Here is a 23,193-nt window from a genome sequence, read left to right as displayed (position 1 = left end):
TGCCTCTCTACCTTCTTTGACTCTCCCTCCTGCCTTGTGGAAGAAATGTAGATGCTCTTGCTTAGTATGAGCAGAATGTTCAAGTAGGATGAACTTAAATGTTTGGAAATGAACAGGGATGTTGGTAGCAAGATGTGAGAATAACTAACAGCGCCGAATGGTGTGTGAATGAGGTGGAAAGGGGAAGCTCAGAGTCATATATGTCACCAGAAGGAAAGTTGGAGGTCAGAAGATGGAAATGTATAAAACTGAATCCTATGGTGGGCAATGTCCATGATCAACTGTACAAATACTAGAAATCACTTCATGAACCAGAACAAATGTATGACAATACAATTAGAAGTTAATAATAGAGGGGCATATAGGGAAGAACTATATACCTATTACAAACTATATACTACAGTTAGTAGTATTTCAACATTTTTTCATAAACAGTAACAAATGTACTATATCAATACTAAGAGTCAACAATTGAGGGGGGTTGGTTTGGGATAGGGGAGGTTTAGAGTTTCCTTTTCTTTTTTTCTTTTCTCATCTTTCACTTTATTTCTTGTCTGGAGTAATGAAAAGTTTCTAAAAATTGAACAAAAATTAAGTGTGGTGATGGATGCATAGCTGTATGAGGGTACCCAGGGGCAAGTGATTGTATACTTTGGATCTTTGGATAATTGTATGGTATCTGAACAATCTCAATAAAAATGAAAATATATATATATATATATATATATATATATATATATATATATAATCTAGCAGAAGTTAAAGCATAAGGTAATTTAACATCAAAATATATCAGGTGGCAAAAAAATAATAATAAAAGTCCCAGTAATTGGGGAAATTTACAGGTTAAAAAAAAAAAAAGGATAAGACAGAGAAGAAAGCAAAGATATTAGCTTTACAGACAAATACAAACGTAATCATAACAAAATGAGGAAATATTCATGCCATCATAACCCTCATTTCTGTAACTGGTCACGTGGCCGTAGTTCATATTTATCACTATCTTCTTCCTCTACCCATTCCATGTTCCCTTTACCCTCAGCAAGCACTTTAGCTGGCCGTGGTTCTTTGCCTGGTAGGGTGACCCGAACCTTCATTCCTGAAGTTTCTTGGCCATTGGTAGTCCTGCCTGGATTGGGTTTTTGCAGTTTTCCATTGACTTTAATCACAGGGCATGGTAGTACTAAGAGATGCCCTAGGGGATCTCCTGTATTCCAGGAAAACTCTTCTTTACTTCCATTGTGTAGTTGCAGTGCTATTTCCCTTTGATAGTCAGGATCAATCACCCCAGACAGTACAGTAATCCCCTTCCTTGCCTGTTGATTCAGAGGCATAAGAAGACCAAAGTGGCCCGGTGGCAGCCTTAACTTCCAGTTCAGTGGGATTATTGTGTTTCCTGGTGGAAGCACTCCTCCTTTTGGAACCAAGACCTGTAGACCAGCAGAGCTTAAGCTTGCAGGGACAGGAAGCAAAAATTTTCCTAGTGGATCACTAGGAGTGATAGTGAGTGGTGTCACTCCTGTTTCCACCCCTTGATTCCTGGACCTGTGAATCCTGGCTATGGGAGAAACAGCACCATAGAGTGGATGCTGATTCAGAGCATACACAGCCTCCTGGAGAACACTGCCCCAACCCTGCAAGGTATTGCCACCTAGTTGGCACTGTAATTTAGTCTTCAACAGGCCATTCCACCATTCTATCAACCAAGCTGCCTCTGGATGATGGGGAACATGGTAAGACCACAGAATTCCATGAGCATGTGCCCATTCCCTCACTTCATTTGCTGTGAAGTGGGTTCCTTGGTCTGAAGCAATGCTGTCTGGAATACCATGACGGTGGATGAGGCATTCTGTAACTCCACAGATGGTAGTTTCAGCAGAAGCATGTCATGCAGGGAAGGCAAACCCATATCTGGAGTATGTGTCCATTTCCAGTAAGAACAAATTGCTGCCCCTTCCATGATGGAAGTGGTCCAATGTAATCAACCTGCCACCAGGTAGCAGGCTGATCACCTCGGGGAATGGCGCCATATTGGGGACAGAGTGTGGGTCTGTGCTGCTGGCAGATTGGACACTCAGCCATGGCTGTGGCCAGGTCAGCCTTGGTGAGTGGAAGTCCATGCTGCTGAGCCCATGCATAACCTCCATCCCTACCGCCATGACCACTTTGTTCATGAGCCCATTGGGCAATGACAGGAGTTGCTGGGGAAAGAGGCTGATTGGTATCCACCAAAAGGGTCATTTTATCCACTTGGTGATTAAAATCTTCTGCTGAATTCACCCTCTGGTGAGCATTCACAAGGGACACAAATATCTTCATGTTGTTTGCCCACCCAGAAAGGTCTATCCACATACCCCTTCCCCAGACTTCTTTGTCACCAATCTTCCAATCATGTTCCTTCCAAATCCCTGACCATCCAGCCAAACCATTAGCAACAGCCCAGGAATCAGTATACAAATGCACCTCGGGCCAGTTCTCCTTCCAAGCAAAGTGAACAACCAGGTGCACTGCTCGAAGTTCTGCCCACTGGGAGGATTTCCCCTCACCACTGTCCTTCAGGGACATTCCAGAAAGGGGCTGCACTGCTGCAGCTGTCCACTTTTGGGTGGTGCCTGCATATCGTGCAGAACCATCTGTAAACCAGGCCTGAGTTTTCTCTTCCTCAGTCAACTGACTGTAAGGAACTCCCCAAGATGCCATAGCTGTGGGCTGGGAAAGAGAAGGTAAGGTGGAAGGAGTGGGGGCCATGGGCATTTGGGCCACTTCCTCATGTAACTTACTTGTACCTTCAGGACCTGCTCGAGCTCTATCTCGTATATACCATTTCCATTTTATAATGGAGTGCTGCTGTGCACGCCCAACTTTATGGCTTGGTGGGTCAGACAATACCCAGCTCATGATAGGTAACTCAGGTCTCATAGTAACTTGGTGGCCCATGCTTAAGCATTCTGTCTCTACTAAGGCCCAGTAGCAGGCCAATGGCTGTTTCTCAAATGGAGAGTAGAATTATCTCTCAAGCCATTTACCTCAGGACATTCTGTTGTGTTTTCATCTCTTAAAACAGGATTAATCTCTCCAGACAGAGGAATAAGGGCTGCTTCCTCAGGGGAGGTGATTACAGGATTAGCAGGCACTGAAGGGTTAATCTCTTTAGGTGGGGGTTGGATGGCAGGCTCCTTAGGGCAAACTGGAGGTGGGGAAGCTGTTTCCTCAGGACAGCCCACTACAGATAAATCAAATAATGACTTAGCAGAATCCAGGGTTCCAATGTCCTCACTGCCATTATTATCAGTCCTTATGTCCCCATCCCAAGTTTCCAGATCCCATTCTTTTCCAATCAATGCCTTTAACAGCAGACACCCTGAGAGGTTGAGATTTTAGTTTACGTTGTAAATCTGCTACTCGCACAATGTGAGTCTGCATCTGATTTTCAGAAACTTCAAGTCTACGGGCACGGGAAATAAGATTTTCTTTCAGGGCACACATAGAAACCTTTACATCTGTCATTTGGCATTTAAGTTTTGAATTTGAAGCCTTTAGCTCTTCCCTTTCTCTTACAACTTTATCCGAAGTATCTAAGAGCAGCCAGCCAACATCATTATACCTCTTAATTCTGCAAAACTCTGTGAAGGTATCAAAAACACTGTCACCCAGAACCTTACTTCATACTAGAGTATGATTAGGAGAATCAAACTGTGCTATTTTGTGTATCTCCTTTGCCAACTCATGCTGTGGACTGTCAGTGCCCTCTTGATTACTGGAAATAGAGTCATTATTGCCTTTGAATCTAATCAGAGTAGAAAACAAATTGTAAAAGCCCATTTTAAGATTCTGTTTCTCAAGAACCACTCCCGGTACCAAGTTATATTAGGTAGCGTTCTCTAGGGAAACAGAATCAATGAGAGGTGTCTATGACTATAAAATTTATAAAAGTGACTCACGCAACAGTGGGCATGCACAAGTCCAAATTCTGTAGAGCAGTCAGCAAACTGTCAACTCCAAGGAAGAGGTCTGATGAACTCCTCAGGAAACGAACCGGCAACTTCGACAAACTCCTCAGGAAATGAACTGGGATCTTCGACTAACGTGTTCTATGATCTCCTCAGGAGATGAACCAGCAACTCTTGACGAACTGCTCAGGAAGTGCTTCACTGGGAAGCCAAAGAAGTAGTGAAGGTCCTCTGTCTCGCTTATGTCTTCAACTGATTAATTGGATTAAATCTAGCCAATTGCATTCTCTCGTTGTGGAAGACACGCCCTTTGGTGAGTCATCAGTCACAGCTGCAGTCAATTGACTGATGATTTAATAAACCAGCCACAAACCTCCTTGCAGCAATTGTTAGGCCCGTGTTTGCTTGACCAGACAGCTGGGTACTAAGCTGGGTACTATCATGGCCAAGTTGACACATGAACCTAACCATCACAGGGAGTCATAGACGGGAAACGGGATAGGAATAAAATGAAATAAGAATGTCCATGAATTGACTATTGCTAAAGATGGATATTGGATACATGGGGTTCGTTGTTATTCCGTCTTCAAGATTTTGAAATTTTCTGTAATAAAAAAAATTAATGTATGTGGAATGGAAGTATTTATGTGTACATGCAAATGTTTTAAGTGATAAAAGTATTTAGTAGAGATTCCATTCCATTCCAAAGAATACTTGCTTTTTACAAAGGGAACTGTGGATGGGCCACATCCATTAAGGAAGCTCTGCTACTCCCTAAACTTGGTCATTAGCAGCCACAGGTAGAGACTATACCAGCCCTCCTATAGCCACTGTCACCTTCCTCATCACTGCTGTCCACAGCTCCAAAGTCTAGAACCCCAATGGTTCCTGAGTCCTGCTCCAGATTTTGTCAAATTCATAACAATATTCAGTAACAGTAACTGCACCTTAAACCCATAATGCTTCAAAGATTAAACAGTCATACACATTTCAAGTACATAGAAAAATAATATAATTAGAATTTATACAAAGTAGATTTTTACAAAACAAGTACCTACAAGAAATACAGCTTATAGTCAAGCACAAAAATTTGGAAATATACATGGAAGAATACATTTAAGAAAAAACATTTATTTCTAAATGCTGAGTGGGAAGGTATAGATTGAGTCCTGGTTTACTAGCATAATTTTTAAAAGAACTTCAATTTGCTGGCAGGTATTTTCACTCCATTCCCAAACTTCTAAAAGTAGTTCCTGAAGGAGATTAGACAGCTGTTCCTCTTTCCAAGTTTTGTTTAATTTCGGCTGTATATTTCCCATAGAATCTTTCAGCCTTCTTATTGAACTTGGCATTCCTCTCATTAATGTAGTCGATATCTGCATCGTCGTTGTAAGGACGTCTCCGGCTGTATTTGTCTCGTTTTTCAATTCTAAAGGAGGAAGAAAATAATTTACAAAATCTAAAATTGCTTTCTTTGTTGATCTTAATAAAACATGGCAGTACACTTAGAATGGCAATCTGAAGTTTTTTAAAAAGCCCTGGTTTCACCAAGTTCAAGCTGAAATTGCAAATTAACAGCACCACCCCCAGGTATGAACCATGAAAATCAATAAATATAAACTCATCTTCAGAAGGCTTCTAAGAGCAATGATGCTTTGTTAGGAACTGGGCAAATGAAGTATTATTCAAAAGAAGATAATTATTACAATAGTAGCTATTATATTAATAATAATAACCACAGCTAATATGAATTAAGTGCTCAGTATGTACTAGACACTATTAATACTTTACAAGTATTAACCCCTAAAATATAAATTCACTCTGCCTAATATTTCTATCAGTATTAAGAAACACAAACATAACTACTGTACCTCTACAAGAACATTCTTGCTTCTTCAAACCCAACAGAAGAATGGTAATTAAAGTAAAAGCCCTCAAAGAAGAATGTTTCTAAGATCTTTCCCCTTCAATTATAGCAATTCAATTTCATCAATATTGTGCCTATCATTCCAAATCACATGGGCTCAATCCACACTTGCTGTCAAATGTTAATTATATTTCTATCCACAAAACCACTATAGGTGCTATGTCATCTTTCAGCAGGTATAATCTCTGTCTATTCAAATTTCATCCCAAGCATATTAGATCACTGAGCATGTAAAATTTCAGGCTGTTCTACTACTCACTGTTTTTCCAGATCTATGACCATCCTATCAATTTCCTCAGTGGAAGGCACATGTGTTCCATGAATAAGACTGTTGGATGTTGGGAAAAACTCTTCTCCCCTGAAAAGACAGTAAAATGGACTCATGGTAACACTACAAATGTGCCACTTTTCAAATTTCAAAGAAAACTATCATTCACGATAAGAAAGTAAATATATACACATATTTACTGTGAGGAGCCTACCTTAATTTTTTTCTTTAAAGGAAAAAGAATTGGTTGGAAGGAACCTAAGAAATCCCTGACTCTGACACCTACCTTCTACAGATAAAAGACCCAAGGGCCAGAGGATAAAGGATTTACCAAATGTCACAGAGCTGGGTACTGGCAGAATTGGAATTAGAGCTTCTAGGTGCAGGTAATTTCTCTTTCCAGTAAAGCAGGAGTTGGCAAACTATAGCTACCCACTCACCCCCAACCCGTTTTTGTAAATGGTTGTACTGGAACACAGCCACACCCATTTATGTATCCTCTATCATATCCTCTTTCATACCAGAGGCAGAATTGAGTAGTTATAACAGAGACCCACAATACCTAAAATATCCACTATCTGGCCCTTTATAGAAAAAGTTCACCCACCCCTGCACTAAAGCATTCTGCCTCCTAAAATAATATTTGAATAAATATGATATTCTGGGTGTTACCCACTTCACCCAGCCTTAGAATGTGCAGCTAGAAAGACAGCCAGGTAGTTGGCTTAACTGCTGTGGAGTGAGCAATAAAGACACTGGAAAGACCAAAGACCATTCTTACACAGCTGCTGATAACACACATCTAGCATTAAAGTGTGTTTGTATTTATGTATGTGTAAAAGGATTTGCGTTAATCCTGTTGACTTACTGCTTTTCTCTCAGTCTCTCATACGTTTCCATGTCAGGTTTAATCTGCTTGGTCAACCGATGATACTGGCGTAACTGGGCAGCAGCATAATCTAAAGATGAAATGAGCACCAGAGAGTGCACTGGGCATTATTATTCAGTGAAACATCATAACTATAATTAAGTAAGACATTAATCCAGAGTCTCTTTCCTGAAGATGCTGATAATACAATATAGGCTTTGGTTAATTTTACCACAAAGAACAAAAGATTCCAGCCGACTGAAGTGCAGCCATTTTACTTCTGGCCTATGAGACATATTTGTAATTTTCCTGAGTTTAGACCTCTTAGAGAATATTTCCTAAGAAAGCACAAGGGGCACATCATTTCTTAAAACCAGAAATAGTGAAGGTAATGCTCAGCTAACAAGGCCATTCAATAAAATAAAGGTGAGTTTCACCTGAAAATCCCAGATCAGGGTTTTTCCTCTTTTTTTTCCTCTCCCATCTTTCTGCATCTTCTGCACTGATCTCTAGCAATTTAACTTTCTCATAGTCTTCCCCTTTTGCTGCACACTCCTAAAGAGAAAAAAAAAAGCTATGATACCTGCAATTATGATCCAAGCAATTACTTGATTATTTTAAATTGAGAAAAATCCAATAAAGATATCAGCAATACTTTAGAAATAATGATTAATATTCAAAGAAAATTTGGGAATCTGCCATGGTATATAAGAAATGCACACACAAATTTAAAAAATAATACGGAATGTTTATCAGGCATCAGACACTGTTTTAAATGCTTTACATGCTCGAACTCATTTAATTCATACATAACTCAAGTAGTAATTATTATTATAGTTCCCATTTTACAGATGGAAAAACAAGAGGTATAGAGAGGTTAATAACTTGCCCAAGGCTAGTAAAGAGCAGAGCCAAGTTGTGAACTCAAGCAATCTGACTCTAGAACCAATGACTCAATTATCATGCTATACTGTCTCAATACAATAAACAACATAGGAACAGGAAGAGTTGTTCTTAACCTTTTTCCTTTCTTCTTCCCGCAGTTCCCATTCCAAACGAGCTTTTTTGGCTTCCCAATTTGCAGGTAACTTTAGTCTTTTATCTTCCTCCATGACTTCCTGGTGATTTAATTTACGAGCTTCATTCTAAAACCATAACACAAAAAATCTGTCAGCAGAAATACAAGAAAAAATCCAATAGATCTAGCCTTTTTAAAGGATGATCAGGTAAGACACCTTAACAAGGAGACTCCATTTTATGCTAAAAGCAACAGGGGGGTTAATATTGGCTTTGCCTCTGTTTAGCTGTATTGCCCCAACCTTAAGGTTAGGTTGGAACAATGTTTTGCAAAGTGGGAGAGCCATACTACCATGGCACTTGAGGAGACTTTAGATGGCATTAGATAATACTAAACCACATGATGAGAAAGATATTTTACTTTCAATTTTCTTTTAATCCAGATTAACTCAAGGAAAAAAGCCTCAACTTGGAACTAGAGGGTTATAACACCTATCTTAATATCTCTAACACTTTCTAAGATCCCCCTATTAAAAATATTTTAACAGTTTACATTATGTTAAATGAAAGAAACTTTCCATTTAAAATACCAATGAAGAGTCGAATTTAAAATGCACTTAATTACATAAAACAAAATGAGTAAGTCACCTTAGGAAAACTTAAATCAGATGTTTCTTAGGTCACGGACTAGTGCAGAGTTAGTCCAGGAAGCTACATCTCCTGATTTCCAGGCATATGCTTTCCATACATTCCCTCCAAGTAAATATCTAAGCACATCTATTTAACTGTTTATTAGATTGAATTTTTCTGGGCAGAGATATTCCTCTCAACTACCTTTCCTGATATACTCTTGGCCCTGCCAATGCCTTCCAAAGACAGCAAGACAACACCTAACATGAAAAAAAGTTGGATTTACTGCACTGAAGTAGACAGAACACCATGGGGTTCAAGGAGGGAGTGTTAAGAGGAGCTAATTATAGGATCCTGGTATGTGTCTGGTTATTTTGGCAAAAGTTCAAGGCAACATGGTTTGGGCACGGTAAGGAAGTGAAGGTAATTCTGTGATAGGGTATCCTAAATTTTTGTATAGAAGACAAGAGTACTAGAGTGAGACTAAAGCTTTCTTTGGTACTAACAGTCAGTTAGCCAGACAAGAAGTGTGTGTAGTTATCTGTGTGATTTGTACAATGTTTTTGTCTCACTCTATTAGTCACAAAATGATGTTGGAGTTTTGTGAAACCATGCCCTAGGTGTTAAGCCAGGCCAACTCCAAGAAAGTAGTGATCAGGGGCTACCATTTTCCTTCTGTGCTCCAACCCTGCCCAGCTGTTTGCTGGACTCTCATCCCTAATGAGAATTCTCTTCCTCTGCATGTGTTCCATCTGTGTGGGTATCGCTTCCTGCAACTCCTTGACTTGTCTGATAATATCCTACTCATCTTTCAAACAATAGTTTAGGTGTCACCTCTTATGTAATGTAAGGCACTCCCTGGAGTGCACCACCACCCCCAAACTGCACTAATCCCTCCTCCCTGCATTCCTGGGCAATTCTTCCTACTTCTACTTAAGAGCAGCGTCCTTAATCATCGTTTCCCCACTAACTGGCTGAACCATGACACTTAGACTTTCAGAGGTTGGCTGATTGTTTTTGAATGAAGAGACAACCAGCTCTTTTAGGTAAAGGGAAGGGTTTGTTAGAATCATAGGGCATGCAAGCGGTTAGAAATAGAGACTCCCGGTCCTAACCAGGCTAAATTAAATTAGACGGGAATAGGTGGGGTGGGGGTCGGGAGGAAGGGAGGGACTGAGCTTGGGTATTCTGAAAAGTTCTCAGAATGATTCTAATGTGCTGCCAGGGTTGAGAACCAACTGTCCAGAGCTTTCATCACGGAGGAAGGTCCAGCTCTGCGGACCTGTAAGGCCGTCGGCTCGGCTTCCTCGTCGCTCTACCAACACGCACCGGCCTAGCCAGGTGACCCCGGGCCTCCCGGGTTACTCACCCGCTTCAGGTGCAGTTCCCGGAATTTGCGCAGTCTCTGTTCGCGCTTCTGGGCGGCCAGCTCCTCAGCCGCCGTGAGGGGCTGCTCCTCCTCGGTGCTGTTTACGGGTACCTGCAGCGAGAGGTCCGGCGTCAGGCGGGGTCGGCTCAGCTTCTCCCGGGACCGCCCAGGCCGATTCCCCGGCGGTCGCGACAGGCCGCGCCCGGCCCTCCACAGCCGCCCCCGACCTCACGAGGTCTGCGCCTCCCTGCCCCGGCACCCAGGCATCGCCTTCACGACTCGCCCTTGCGTGTCCCCGTGACCCTCCCCAACAAAACACCCTGGGTAGGCCCAGTGGCACCCACCTGAGTCACCGCCGCCATCACACCTTCCTCGGCCGACTGCGCCTAACAGCTGTAAAGCTGCCGGGTTCATACATATTAATAAGCTACGTGTCAAGCCCCTCCTCTTCCCGTACGCCTCCGGAACTTAAGACCAATCCCTGCCCCTTTTAGGGGAGAGATGTTTTGACTGGGCCGGTTCTTGCGCAGCCGCAGAAAGCCACAGAGGCAGGGGCTGGGCGGGGCAGTGCGGGGAGAAAATGGCCAGGAATCGCTGAGCGTGAGTGGCAAGGAACCCTTGGTGGGAAATAAACTAATTTGCCTGTTCCCGCCCGCGGAAGCTTTCAGTTCATCACTTAGCTTCATTGTCACCTCAGGCAAGTCTTCCCTGACTACCTTTCTCATGTAGGCCTTTATCTGTCATATCTCTTCACTAGCGTAAGATATTTTCCTTGCCTTCTGATTGTTTTCATTTTCCCCCGTCAACCTTATGACATGTAGGAGAGCAGAGCTCTTCCCATCTTGTTCGTGCAACAGAGTGCGGATTTATAACAGTGCTGACGTCACAAAGATAATTCAGTAAGATGTGGGATACAAGGTGAATGTATCAAAATTATTTTTTTCTGCACTAATAACCGCTAATTAGATGTAGAAATGAAAAAGTAATCCCCCAAATAAAAAGATACCTACGTCTAAAATTTTAAAGGTGTGGGAACTCTGTACCATCTGCTCAACTTTCTGCAAATAATCAGAACGGGTTGTATCGGCAGAAAGATCCGATTTTGATTTTTTTAATCAAAATTAAAAATAATCAAGAATCATTTGCATTTGCCAAGAGCGACTGATGTTGCTTTCATTTGTCAACTGAAAATGAAATTCATCCTTATTAGTTTTTATTCAAAAATATTCCTAGCTCTTCTCAGTTTTCCTAATTTTAAAAAAATTAATTTTATGAAACTACTCTAAAAATAAAGTCTGTTAATTGTAAAAAAAAAAAAAGTAAAGGACTTATATGGAAAAAAACTACAGTATAATTAGAAGTACAAGAAAACTAAATCTGAATAAATAATGAAGTATAACCCTATTTTCTAGTTGGAAGACTTAATGTCATAAACTTAGTTTCAAAAGAATATATCTAAATGAGTCTACAATTGTACTGTTAATTCCCATCAGAATCTCGGTGGGTTATTGTTTTTCTTTGGAACTGGCAAAATGATTTTAAAGTTCACATGGGTCTATCAGATTGGCAAAAATTCAAAAGTTGGGCAACAAATTGTTGGTGAGACTGTGAAGAAACATGATTTCATATATTGCTGGTGGGATTGCAATTAGTACAAGTCCTAGAGAAGGCCATTTGGCAATATCTGTAAAAATGACAAATGTGTTTACTCTGGTCAGCTCTCCCACTTCCTGGGAATTTATCCTACAGGTACACATACATAGGTATGAAATGACTTATGTACAAGGTTGTTCAGTTCAACTTTTTTTGAGGGGGGTAATAGCAAAAAATTGTCTCTCAATACAAGACTGGTTTAAATTATGGTACATTCAGTGGAATACTATGAAGTTTTAAAAAGGAATGGGGCAACTTCCTGTACACTGATTTGGAAAGATCACCAAAATATACGAAATGAAAAAAGCAAAGTACAGAACTACATATATATTATGCAACATTTTGGGGTGAGGTACAGGAGAGTGAGTAGGGTTATGCTTACTGTGCCAGTTTGAATACATTGTGTCCCCAAAACGCCATTATCTTTGATGTAATCTTGTGTAGGCAGAGGTTATCAGTGTTGATTAGATTGTAATTCTTTGAGTGTTTCTTTGGAATGCGCCCCACCCAGCTGTTGGTGATGACTCTGATTGGATAATTTCCATGGAGCTGTTGCTCCGCCCATTCAGGGTGGGTCTAAGTTGATCAGTGGAGCCATATAAATGAGCTGACATAACAAAAGGAAATCAGTGCAGCTGAGAGTGATGTTTTGAAGAGGAGCTACAGCCAAGAGGGGCACTTTGAAGAAAGCACAGGAGCTGCAGATGAGAGACAGTTTGAAGATGGCCGTTGAAAGCAGACTCTTGCTCTGGAGAAGCTAAGAGAGGACATATACCCCAAGTGCAACTAAGAGTGACGTTTTTGAGGAACTGCAGCCTAGAGAGGAACGTCCCGGGAGAAAGCCGTTTTGAAACCAGAACCTTGGAGCAGATGCCAGCCACATGCCTTCCCAGGTAACATAGCTTTTCCGGATGCCACTGGCCATCCTCCAGTGAAGGTACTCGATTGCTGATGTGTTACCTTGGACACTTTATGGCCTTAAGACTGTAACTGTGTAACCAAATAAACCCCCCTTTATAAAAGCCAATCCATTTCTGGTGTTTTATGTTCTTACAGCATTAGCAAACTAGAACACTTACTTAGAATATTTTTTTGTTTTCCATAAAGAATTCTAAAGTGATAGACAAAAAGCTAATATAAGTGGTAACCTGTTTGGGGGGTGTTTGCTGTCATATATACAATATTTTGTCATATATGATAATATTTTAAACCATATGAATATATTTCCAACTCTATAATAAAAATTATTTTTAAAAGTAGGAAAACTGAGAACAGCCAGGAATATTTTTGAAAAAAAAATAATGAGGATGAATTTCATTTTCAGTTGATATAATTGAAAGCATCCTCAGTCGCTGTCGCAGGCCGCCTCCTGAATGGACCATAACAAACCTGCTTTAGCCAAGGACAAAGGTCAAGAGTAAACAGTCTCCCTGGAGGGGGAAGAATGTAACCACAGATGTAAAAATGGCATTAATTATATCTTAGTCTTAAACACTAATCTTACTAAAACATCAGGTTTTAGGCCTCTTTAATGATTATACTAAAATCCCGATGTCCTCATACTATATAGAATGTCTTTATTCTAAAATCACATATTACCCCCCTGCACTCCTGTTCCTCACGGAGTGCTAAATCTCTGGAACAGCCACCACTGGAGAACCTCTCCTGTTTGTAAGTCCCATTAAATCCATGTCTACTTCTGTGCCTGGCATGTTTTTCAGTCTTGCAACAGCACTAGCCCGTGCTCAGCACAAACTTGGTGTGAGCCCAAACAGTTGCTCTTGGCAAACGCACATGAATCTTGATTATTTTTAATTTTGAGAAGTATCTTTCTGCTGATACAACTGTTACTGGAGCTGTTCTGAGTATTTTATAGGCTGTGACAACTCGGAGATAAATTTCTGGTAAATTATTTTGAACCATACATTTTAGTATGTCATGGGCTGATGATTCTTGTAGAGCAATTTTTCTTAATAGATTTAACTGTTGATACAAACCAGTTTTAAGCCTGAATTTAAACATGAGTTATACAAACACATTTAAATGTTCTTTCAACATTTGCTATAACTTATGGAGGTCTTACAAGAAACTGAATGTGGCTTTGTTGATTTGTATATAATTCAAAATGCCTTCCATTGCAATGCTTTCAATTAAAAGGACATTTTAATTTAAAAAAATTGAGGAGGGATTTGTATTTCCAGTAATTAAAACATAATAAAAGTCTTCAGTAATGAACACGATATGGTACCTGCACAGAAAATGGCACATAAATCAATGGAAGAGAATAGAAAATTCAGAACTAGATTCAGTGGGAAAGTGATGCTTTCTAGAATAAATGGTGCTTGCATAATTGGCTGAGATGTGGACAAAATTAGATTCCTGCCTCACAGAATTTGAAAAAAAAAATCATCAACAATCAGGAAATGAAAATTAACACAACTGCATGTGCTTTTATACCTCTCAAATTGGCAAAAAATGAAAAGAACAATAAAACAAAATAACAGAGAAGATTCCAGGAAACCTATACTTCCAACAATTGCTGGTGGGAAAGAAAGTTGCTAAAACATTTAAAAAAAGATAATCAACAATAGCTCTTAAAATCAAAATTATATGCATCTTTCATTTCAGCAGACCCAGTTTTGAGAATCTGTCTTACAGAAATAAAAGTACCAGTACTTACAAGGAGGTTTATGATGGCATTTTTTTAAAATAGGGAAAAAAATGCACAAAACTATCACAAAAATCTTGGAATCTATTAAATTCCCTTATACTACGGAAGAATTTGAAATCTATCTAGGGGAAGTAACCTCATGTCTTTGGTGTGATTGACAGTCCCCAGGGCAAAGCTGGAAGGGAGAAAAGGAAGGAAACATGGGAGTTAAATAGGTTCTGGGGACTCTGTGTGCTGGACTTGTGGCTATTCTGGAAGCACTGACAAAATTTTTTATTCATTCAATTTTTTAATGTTGATTGAATAGCTTCTAGGTGCCAGACCCTGTGCTGGGTCCAGGTGGCATATACAGAAGATCAGGGGAGACTTGCCTTACAGATCAGAGTTGTCTAATAAGACACATGGACATTGGGGAAGAGTAGTACTTGTATGCTTCTTATTTTACTGTTGTTAGGAAGCCTGTTCATTGTTTTCTCCATTCCTGACTATAAATTTGAGCTCCATATTGTAAGTTTGCTTATGATGGCAATTAATAAAATTAAAAAATGCAAATCTTCATAATTAACAAAAGGAGTCTCAGAATGAGATCAAAGAGAAGCTACATAGAAAGGAAAGATAATATTCTGTGAGGTAAAAATTCCTCAACAAACCTGATTTTGTCAGCTAATGTATTAAGAACATTCACAGGAATATCACTCTTGTTTTCCTGTGCAATATGGAGACTTGCTTGGATCTTCAAAACTTTTTCAAACTGTATGATTTATCTATTTTAGCATAACAAATCACCCCAAAACTTGGTAGCTTAACAAAATATCAATTATTTTATTATTAACTCTCAAAAATTAGGGAAATGAGTGGGCTTAGGTGGGCAGTTGTAACTTGAATTCTCTCATGCAGTTCCTGTCAGACAGTGACTGGGAGTGGAGTCATTGCAAAGATTTTCTCACTCAGTTGTCTAGTGGTTCAGGGTTGTCGGCTGGGACTCCTACACGTGGCCTCTGCATTTGGCCCCAGCTTCCTCAAAGCGTGGTGGCTGGGCTCCAAGAACAGGCACTCCAAGAAAACCAGGTGGAGGCTATATCACTTTTTTATTCAACTGTGGAAAATTACATATTTACATAGAAATGATAACTTTCCAAGAGCAATTTAACACTACTGAGAGAGCAAATTTCAAAGAATGATATGGGTTACAGTTCCACCATTTCAACTCTCCTTCTAGCTATTCTAATACCCTAGCAACTAAGATTCAGTATTCATAATCCTTTGTTAAATTCTATCTTGTCTGTTATTACCCCTTCCTCTAGTTTAATCATGTTCCCGATCTTCAGGGATATCTAGGCAGTAATCACCCGTTCTTGTTCATGTTGAAAAGGGGTGTCAACATTATAAGAAAACGGGACTCAGCTGGTTGATGATTTTGAAGAGGCTGTTGCCTCTGTGTTCTGGGACTTAGCTGGCGTAGGAGCTGTCCAATCGAAGTCATCACCCACAGTTGGGTGGGGCAAATCTCCATGGAAACACTCAAAGAATTACAATCTAATCAACACTGATAACGTCTGCCCACACAAGATTACATCAAAGATAATGGCGTTTTGGGGGACATAATAAATTCAAACTGGGGCAGGAACTCTCTGGAGGATTTAAGTTTCTGAAGAATAAACTTACTGAGTGAAACTTTTATAGAGTCTCAGATAGGGACCCAGGTATTCTTTAGGATTTTCAGGACTACTGTTGACTTGAGCTTATCTTATGTGGCCATTTGGGATATCTAGTTGAAGCATGCATAGGAGTAACCTCCAGGGCAGCCTCTCAACTCTATTTGAAATCTCTTAGCCACTGAAACCTCATTTTGCTGCCTTTCTTTTCCCCCTTTTGGTCAAAAAGGCATTCATTCTCAACCCCTCGATGCCAAAGTCAGGCAGGCTCATTTCCAGAATCTGTGTCCCACATTGCTAGAGAGACTCAGTCACCTGGGGGTCCTGTCCCATGTCAGGGATAAAGTGATGAATTCATTTTGCAGAGTTGGGCTTAGAGAGAAAGTCCGCATTTGAGCCACAAAAGTGGTTCCCTGGAGGTGACTCCTAGGTGTAATTAAAGGTGGGCTTAGCCTCCTCTTTACAGCCTCAAGATCCAGGACTTGACTTATAAAGGAGGGGATTCCTAATTTCACACAGCACGTGTTCTGTCCACGATAATCATATGTTCTGCCTCACAGTATCATCACTTAGTTGTACAATCCTCATCACTCTCCATTTTAAAGAATTCTCTTGACCCAAAACACCCTATAGCTCTTTTTAGCCCTTAATTATTTGTCCCTAGTATTTGTGCAATAATAGTAAGGTATTCCTATTAATTATAATCCCTAGTATGCAATAGATAGATTTTTCCCATAGACCACTCTGTTGTCAACCCCCTGTGTAAGTGTCATACCTTAGAAGTATATCGTGCAAGCACCTATCTATATTTGTAGTGCTAATCTGTGGAATACAGGCCGTTAAACAGCCCCTTTAAATTTAGTTTGCCTTCAGTGCAGCTCTGATATTTATAATCACATTAACAATCATCTCCCCTATCCATTCCCCTACCTTTAAATTCACCCTTATTAACATATCTGAACATATTAGGTTGTCATTACCCCTTCACTTTGTCTAATCTCTAGGGTTCCAATATTCTACATTATAAGACATTGATTTTACATTGTTCAGGGAGTTCATGGTAGTGGTAACTTTTGTTACCCTTTTGTGACTTATTTCACTCAGCATTATATCTTCAAGGTTCATCCATGTTGCCATGTTTCAGGACCTTGTTCCTTCTTACCGCTGCAAAGTGTGCATTGTATATATATACCACATTTTATTTCTCCACTCATCTGTTAAAGGACACTTGGATTGTTTCCACTTCTTGCAACTGTAAACAATGCTGCTATGAACATTGGTGTTATAAATTTCTGTTGTGTCACTGCTTTCAGATCTGTGTATATACCTAGAAGTGGAACTGCCAGATAGTAGGGTAATTTGATATCTAGTTTTCTGAGAAACCACCAAAATGTCATCCACAGCAGCTGTACCATTATACATTCCCGTCAGCAATGAATAAGAGTTCCAATTTCTCCACATCTTCTCTAGCATTTGTTGTTTCCTGTTTGTTCAATGGCAGTCATTCTTATTGGTGTGAGATGGTATCTCATTGTGGTTTTGATTTGCATTTCCCTAATAGCTAGTGTTCTAGTTTGCTAATGCTGCCGGAATGCAAAACACCAGAAATGGATTGGCTTTTATAAAAGGGGGTTTATTTGGTTACACAGTTACAGTCTTAAGGACATAAAGTGTCCAAGGTAACACATCAACAATCAGGTACCTTCACTGGAGGATGGCCAGTGGTGTCTGGAAAACCTCTGTTAGCTGGGAAGGCATGTGGCTGGCGTCTGCTCCAAAGTTCTGGTTTCAAAATGGCTTTCTCCCAGGACGTTCCTCTCTAGGCTGCAGTGCCTCAAAAACATCACTCTTAGTTGCACTTGGGATATTTGTCCTCTCTCAGCTTCTCTGGAGCAAGAGTCTGCTTTCAACGGCTGTCTTCAAACTGTCTCTCATCTGCAGCTCCTGTGCTTTCTTCAAAGAGTCCCTCTTGGCTGTAGCTCCTCTTCAGAAGTTCACTCTCAGCTGCACTGAGTTCCCCTGTCCATCAGCTCATTTATATGGCTCCAGTTACTCAACTTAGACCCACCCTGAATGGGCAGAGCAACACCTCCATGGAAATTATCCGATCAGAATCATCAGCCACAGCTGGGTGGGGCGCATCTCCAAAGAAACACTCAAAAGAATTACAATCTAATCAACACTGATAATGTTGTTACACAAGATTACATCAAAGATTACACACAAGATTACATCAAAGATAATGGCTTTTGGGAGACATAATACAAACTGGCACAGCTAGTGAAGATGAACATTTTCTCATGTGGTTTTTTTTAGCCACTTGTATTTCCTCTTTGGAAAAATGCCTTTTCATATCTGTTGCCCATTTTATAATCAAGCTGTTTGTATATTGTTGTTGAGTTGTAGAATTTATATAGGCAGACTGTCAGTCTCATATCAGATATATGGTTTCCAAATATTTTCTCCCATTGAGTTGATTGCCTCTTCACCTTTTTGACAAAGTCTTTTGAGACACAGAAGCTTTTGATTTTGAGGAGTTCCCATTTATTTTTTCTTTTGTTGTTTGTGCTTTGAGTGTAATGTCTAAGAAGCTGCCTCCTATTACTAGGTTTTGAACATGTTTCCCTATAATATCTTCTAAGAGTTTTATTGTGCTTTCTCTTATATTGAGGTCTTTGATCCACTTTGAGTTAATTTTTGTATAGGGTGTGAGGTAGGGGTCCTCTTTCATTCTTTTGGATATGGATATCCAGTTCCCACAGTCACATCTGTTGAAGAGACTGTTCTGTCCCAGATCAGTGTTTGGGGGCCTTATCAAAAATCAGTCAACCATAGATCTGGGGTTCTGTTTCCAAAGTCTCAATTTAATTCCATTGATCAATATGTCTATCTTTCTGCCAATACCTTGCTGTTTTTTTTAATTAAATTCAGTTTTATTGAAATATATTCACATACCATACAGTCATCCATGGTGTACAATCAACTGTTCACAGTACCATCATATAGTTACGCATTCATTACCCCAATCTATTTTTGAACATTTTCCTTACACCAGAAAGAATCAGAATCACAATAAAAAATAAAAGTAAAAAAGAATACCCAGGAGGCGGGGCAAGATGGCAGACTGGTGAGCTGTATGTTTTAGTTACTCCTCCAGGAAAGTAGGTAAAAAGCCAGGAACTGCGTGGACTGGACACCACAGAGCAATCTGTCTTTGGGCATACTTCATACAACACTCATGAAAACGTGGAACTGCTGAGATCAGCGAAATCTGTAAGTTTTTGCGGCCAGGGGACCCGCGCCCCTCCCTGCCAGGCTCAGTCCCGGGGGAGGAGGGGCTGTCAGCTCCAGGAAGGAGAAGGGAGAATTGCAGTGGCTGCTCTTATCGGAAACTCATTCTACTGATTCAAACTCCAACCATAGATAGACTGAGGCCAGACACCAGAGACTCTGAGAGCAGCCAGCCCAGCAGAGAGGAGACAGGCATAGAAAAAAAACAACACGAAAAACTCCAAAATAAAAGCAGAGGATTTTTGGAGTTCTGGTGAACACAGAAAGGGGAAGGGCGGAGATCAGGCCTTGAGGCGCATATGCAAATCCCGAAGCAAGGCTGATCTCTCTGCCCTGTGCACCTTTCCTTAATGGCCCTGGTTGCTTTGTCTATTAGCATTTCAATAACCCATTAGATCTCTGAGGAGGGCCGTTTTTTTTTTTTTGTTTTTTTTTTAAATCCTTTTTGCTTTTTCTAAAACAATTACTCTAAGAAGCTCAATACAGAAAGCTTCAAAGAATTGAAATTTGGGCACGTCAAGTCAAGAGCAGAACTAAGAGAGCTCTGAGACAAAAGGCAATAATCCAGTGGCTGAGAAAATTCACTAAACAACACAACTTCCCAAGAAAAGGGGGGTGTCCGCTCACAGCCACCATCCTGGTGGACAGGAAACACTCCTACCCATCGCCAGCCCCATAGCCCAGAGCTGCCCCAGACAACCCAGTGTGACGGAAGTGCTTCAAATAACAGGCACACACCACAAAACTGGGCGTGGACATTAGCCTTCCCTGCAACCTCAGCTGAATGTCCCAGAGCTGGGAAGGGGGAGCAGTGTGAATTAACAGAGCCCCATTCAGCCATCATTTGAGCAGACTGGGAGCCTCCCAACACAGCCCAGCAGCCCAGAACTGCCCTGGGGGGACGGCACTCACCTGTGACATAGCACAGTCATCCCTCAACAGAGGACCCGGGGTGCACAGCCTGGAAGAGGGGCCCACTTGCAAGTCTCAGGAGCCATACGCCAATACCAAAGACTTGTGGGTCAGTGGCAGAGACAAACTGTGGCAGGACTGAACTGAAGGATTAGACTATTGCAGTAGCTTTAAAACTCTAGGATCATCAGGGAGATTTGATTGTTAGGGCCACCCCCCCTCCCCGACTGCCCAGAAACACGCCCCACATACAGGGCAGGCAACACCAACTACACACGCAAGCTTGGGACACCAATTGGGCCCCACAAGACTCACTCCCCCACTCACCAAAAAGGCTAAGCAGGGGAGATCTGGCTTGTGGAGAACAGGTGGCTCGTGGACGCCACCTGCTGGTTAGTTAGAGAAAGTGTACTCCACGAAGCTGTAGATCTGATAAATTAGAGATAAGGACTTCAACTGGTCTACAAACCCTAAAAGAACCCTATCAAGGTCAGCAAATGCCACGAGGCCAAAAACAACAGAAAATTATAAAGCATATGAAAAAACCAGACGATATGGATAACCCAAGCCCAAGCACCCAAATCAAAAGACCAGAAGAGACACACCTAGAGCAGCTACTCAAAGAACTAAAGATGAACAATGAGACCCTAGTACGGGATATGAAGGAAATCAAGAAGACCCTAGAAGAGCATAAAGAAGACATTGCAAGACTAAATAAAAAAATGGATGATCTTATGGAAATTAAAGAAACTGTTGACCAAATTAAAAAGATTCTGGACACTCATAGTACAAGACTAGAGGAAGTTGAACAACGAATCAGTGACCTGGAAGATGACAGAATGGAAAATGAAAGCATAAAAGAAAGAATGGGGAAAAAAATTGAAAAACTCGAAATGGACCTCAGGGATATGATAGATAATATGAAACGTCCGAATATAAGACTCATTGGTGTCCCAGAAGGGGAAGAAAAGGGTAAAGGTCTAGGAAGAGTATTCAAAGAAATTGTTGGGGAAAACTTCCCAAATCTTCTAAACAACATAAATACACAAATCATAAATGCTCAGCGAACTCCAAATAGAATAAATCCAAAAAAAACCCACTCCGAGACATATACTGATCACACTGTCAAACATAGAAGAGAAGGAGCAAGTTCTGAAAGCAGCAAGAGAAAAGCAATTCACCACATACAAAGGAAACAGCATAAGACTAAGTAGTGACTACTCAGCAGCCACCATGGAGGCGAGAAGGCAGTGGCATGATATATTTAAAATTCTGAGTGAGAGGAATTTCCAGCCAAGAATACTTTATCCAGCAAAGCTCTCCTTCAAATTTGAGGGAGAGCTTAAATTTTTCACAGACAAAGAAATGCTGAGAGAATTTGCTAACAAGAGACCTGCCCTACTGGAGATACTAAAGGGAGCCCTACAGACAGAGAAACAAAGACAGGACAGAGAGACTTGGAGAAAGGTTCAGTACTAAAGAGATTCGGTATGGGTACAATAAAGGATATTAATAGAGAGAGGGAAAAATATGGCAAACATAATCCAAAGGATAAGATGGCCGATTCAAGAAATGCCTTCACGGTTTTAACGTTGAATGTAAATGGATTAAACTCCCCAATTAAAAGATATAGATTCGCAGAATGGATCAAAAAAAATGAACCATCAATATGTTGCATACAAGAGACTCATCTTAGACACAGGGACACAAAGAAACTGAAAGTGAAAGGATGGAAAAAAATATTTCATGCAAGCTACAGCCAAAAGAAAGCAGGTGTAGCAATATTAATCTCAGATAAAATAGACTTCAAATGCAGGGATGTTTTGAGAGACAAAGAAGGCCACTACATACTAATAAAAGGGGCAATTCAGCAAGAAGAAATAACAATCGTAAATGTCTATGCACCCAATCAAGGTGCCACAAAATACATGAGAGAAACATTGACAAAACTAAAGGAAGCAATTGATGTTTCCACAATAATTGTGGGAGACTTCAACACATCACTCTCTCCTATAGATAGATCAACCAGACAGAAGACCAATAAGGAAACTGAAAACCTAAACAATCTGATAAATGAATTAGATTTAACAGACATCTACAGGACATTACATCCCAAATCAACAGGATACACATACTTTTCTAGTGCTCACGGAACTTTCTCCAGAATAGATCATATGCTGGGACATAAAACAAGCCTCAATAAATTTAAAAAGATTGAAATTATTCAAAGCACATTCTCTGACCACAATGGAATACAATTAGAAGTCAATAACCATCAGAGACTTAGAAAATTCACAAATACCTGGAGGTTAAACAACACACTCCTAAACAATCAGTGGGTTAAAGAAGAAATAGCAAGAGAAATTGCTAAATATATAGAGACGAATGAAAATGAGAACACAACATACCAAAACCTATGGGATGCAGCAAAAGCAGTGCTGAGGGGGAAATTTATAGCACTAAACGCATATATTAAAAAGGAAGAAAGAGCCAAAATCAAAGAACTAATGGATCAACTGAAGAAGCTAGAAAATGAACAGCAAACCAATCCTAAACCAAGTACAAGAAAAGAAATAACAAGGATTAAAGCAGAAATAAATGACATAGAGAACAAAAAAAAACAATAGAAAGGATAAATATCACCAAAAGTTGGTTCTTTGAGAAGATCAACAAGATTGACAAGCCCCTAGCTAGACTGACAAAATCAAAAAGAGAGAAGACCCATATAAACAAAATAATGAATGAAAAAGGTGACATAACTGCAGATCCTGAAGAAATTAAAAAAATTATAAGAGGATATTATGAACAACTGTATGGCAACAAACTGGAGAATGTAGAAGAAATGGACAATTTCCTGGAAACATATGAACAACCTAGACTGACCAGAGAAGAAATAGAAGACCTCAACCAACCCATCACAAGCAAAGAGATCCAATCAGTCATCAAAAATCTTCCCACAAATAAATGCCCAGGGCCAGATGG

The 23,193-nt window shown here is 40.3% G+C and overlaps 1 protein-coding gene across 1 annotated transcript; it reads right to left on the bottom strand.

Moving 5' to 3' along the window:
- Window positions 1-4,945: 4,945 nt before the first annotated feature.
- On the bottom strand, window positions 4,946-10,442 carry SYF2 (SYF2 pre-mRNA splicing factor). The gene is made up of 7 exons (XM_037818183.1): window positions 10,374-10,442; window positions 10,030-10,140; window positions 8,033-8,158; window positions 7,451-7,568; window positions 7,014-7,104; window positions 6,137-6,235; window positions 4,946-5,379 (listed from the first exon to the last, which is right to left on the bottom strand). Exons 1-7 carry the CDS (start codon window positions 10,389-10,391, stop codon window positions 5,214-5,216), a joined length of 729 nt encoding a protein of 242 aa, XP_037674111.1. The 5' UTR covers window positions 10,392-10,442; the 3' UTR covers window positions 4,946-5,213.
- Window positions 10,443-23,193: the final 12,751 nt, after the last annotated feature.

Source organism: Choloepus didactylus, chromosome 2 (assembly GCF_015220235.1).
Source record: "Choloepus didactylus isolate mChoDid1 chromosome 2, mChoDid1.pri, whole genome shotgun sequence".
Lineage (NCBI taxonomy): Eukaryota > Metazoa > Chordata > Mammalia > Pilosa > Megalonychidae > Choloepus > Choloepus didactylus.
The sequence above is the reverse complement of the archived record's forward strand: the minus strand, read 5'-3'. Positions and strand labels throughout refer to the sequence as shown.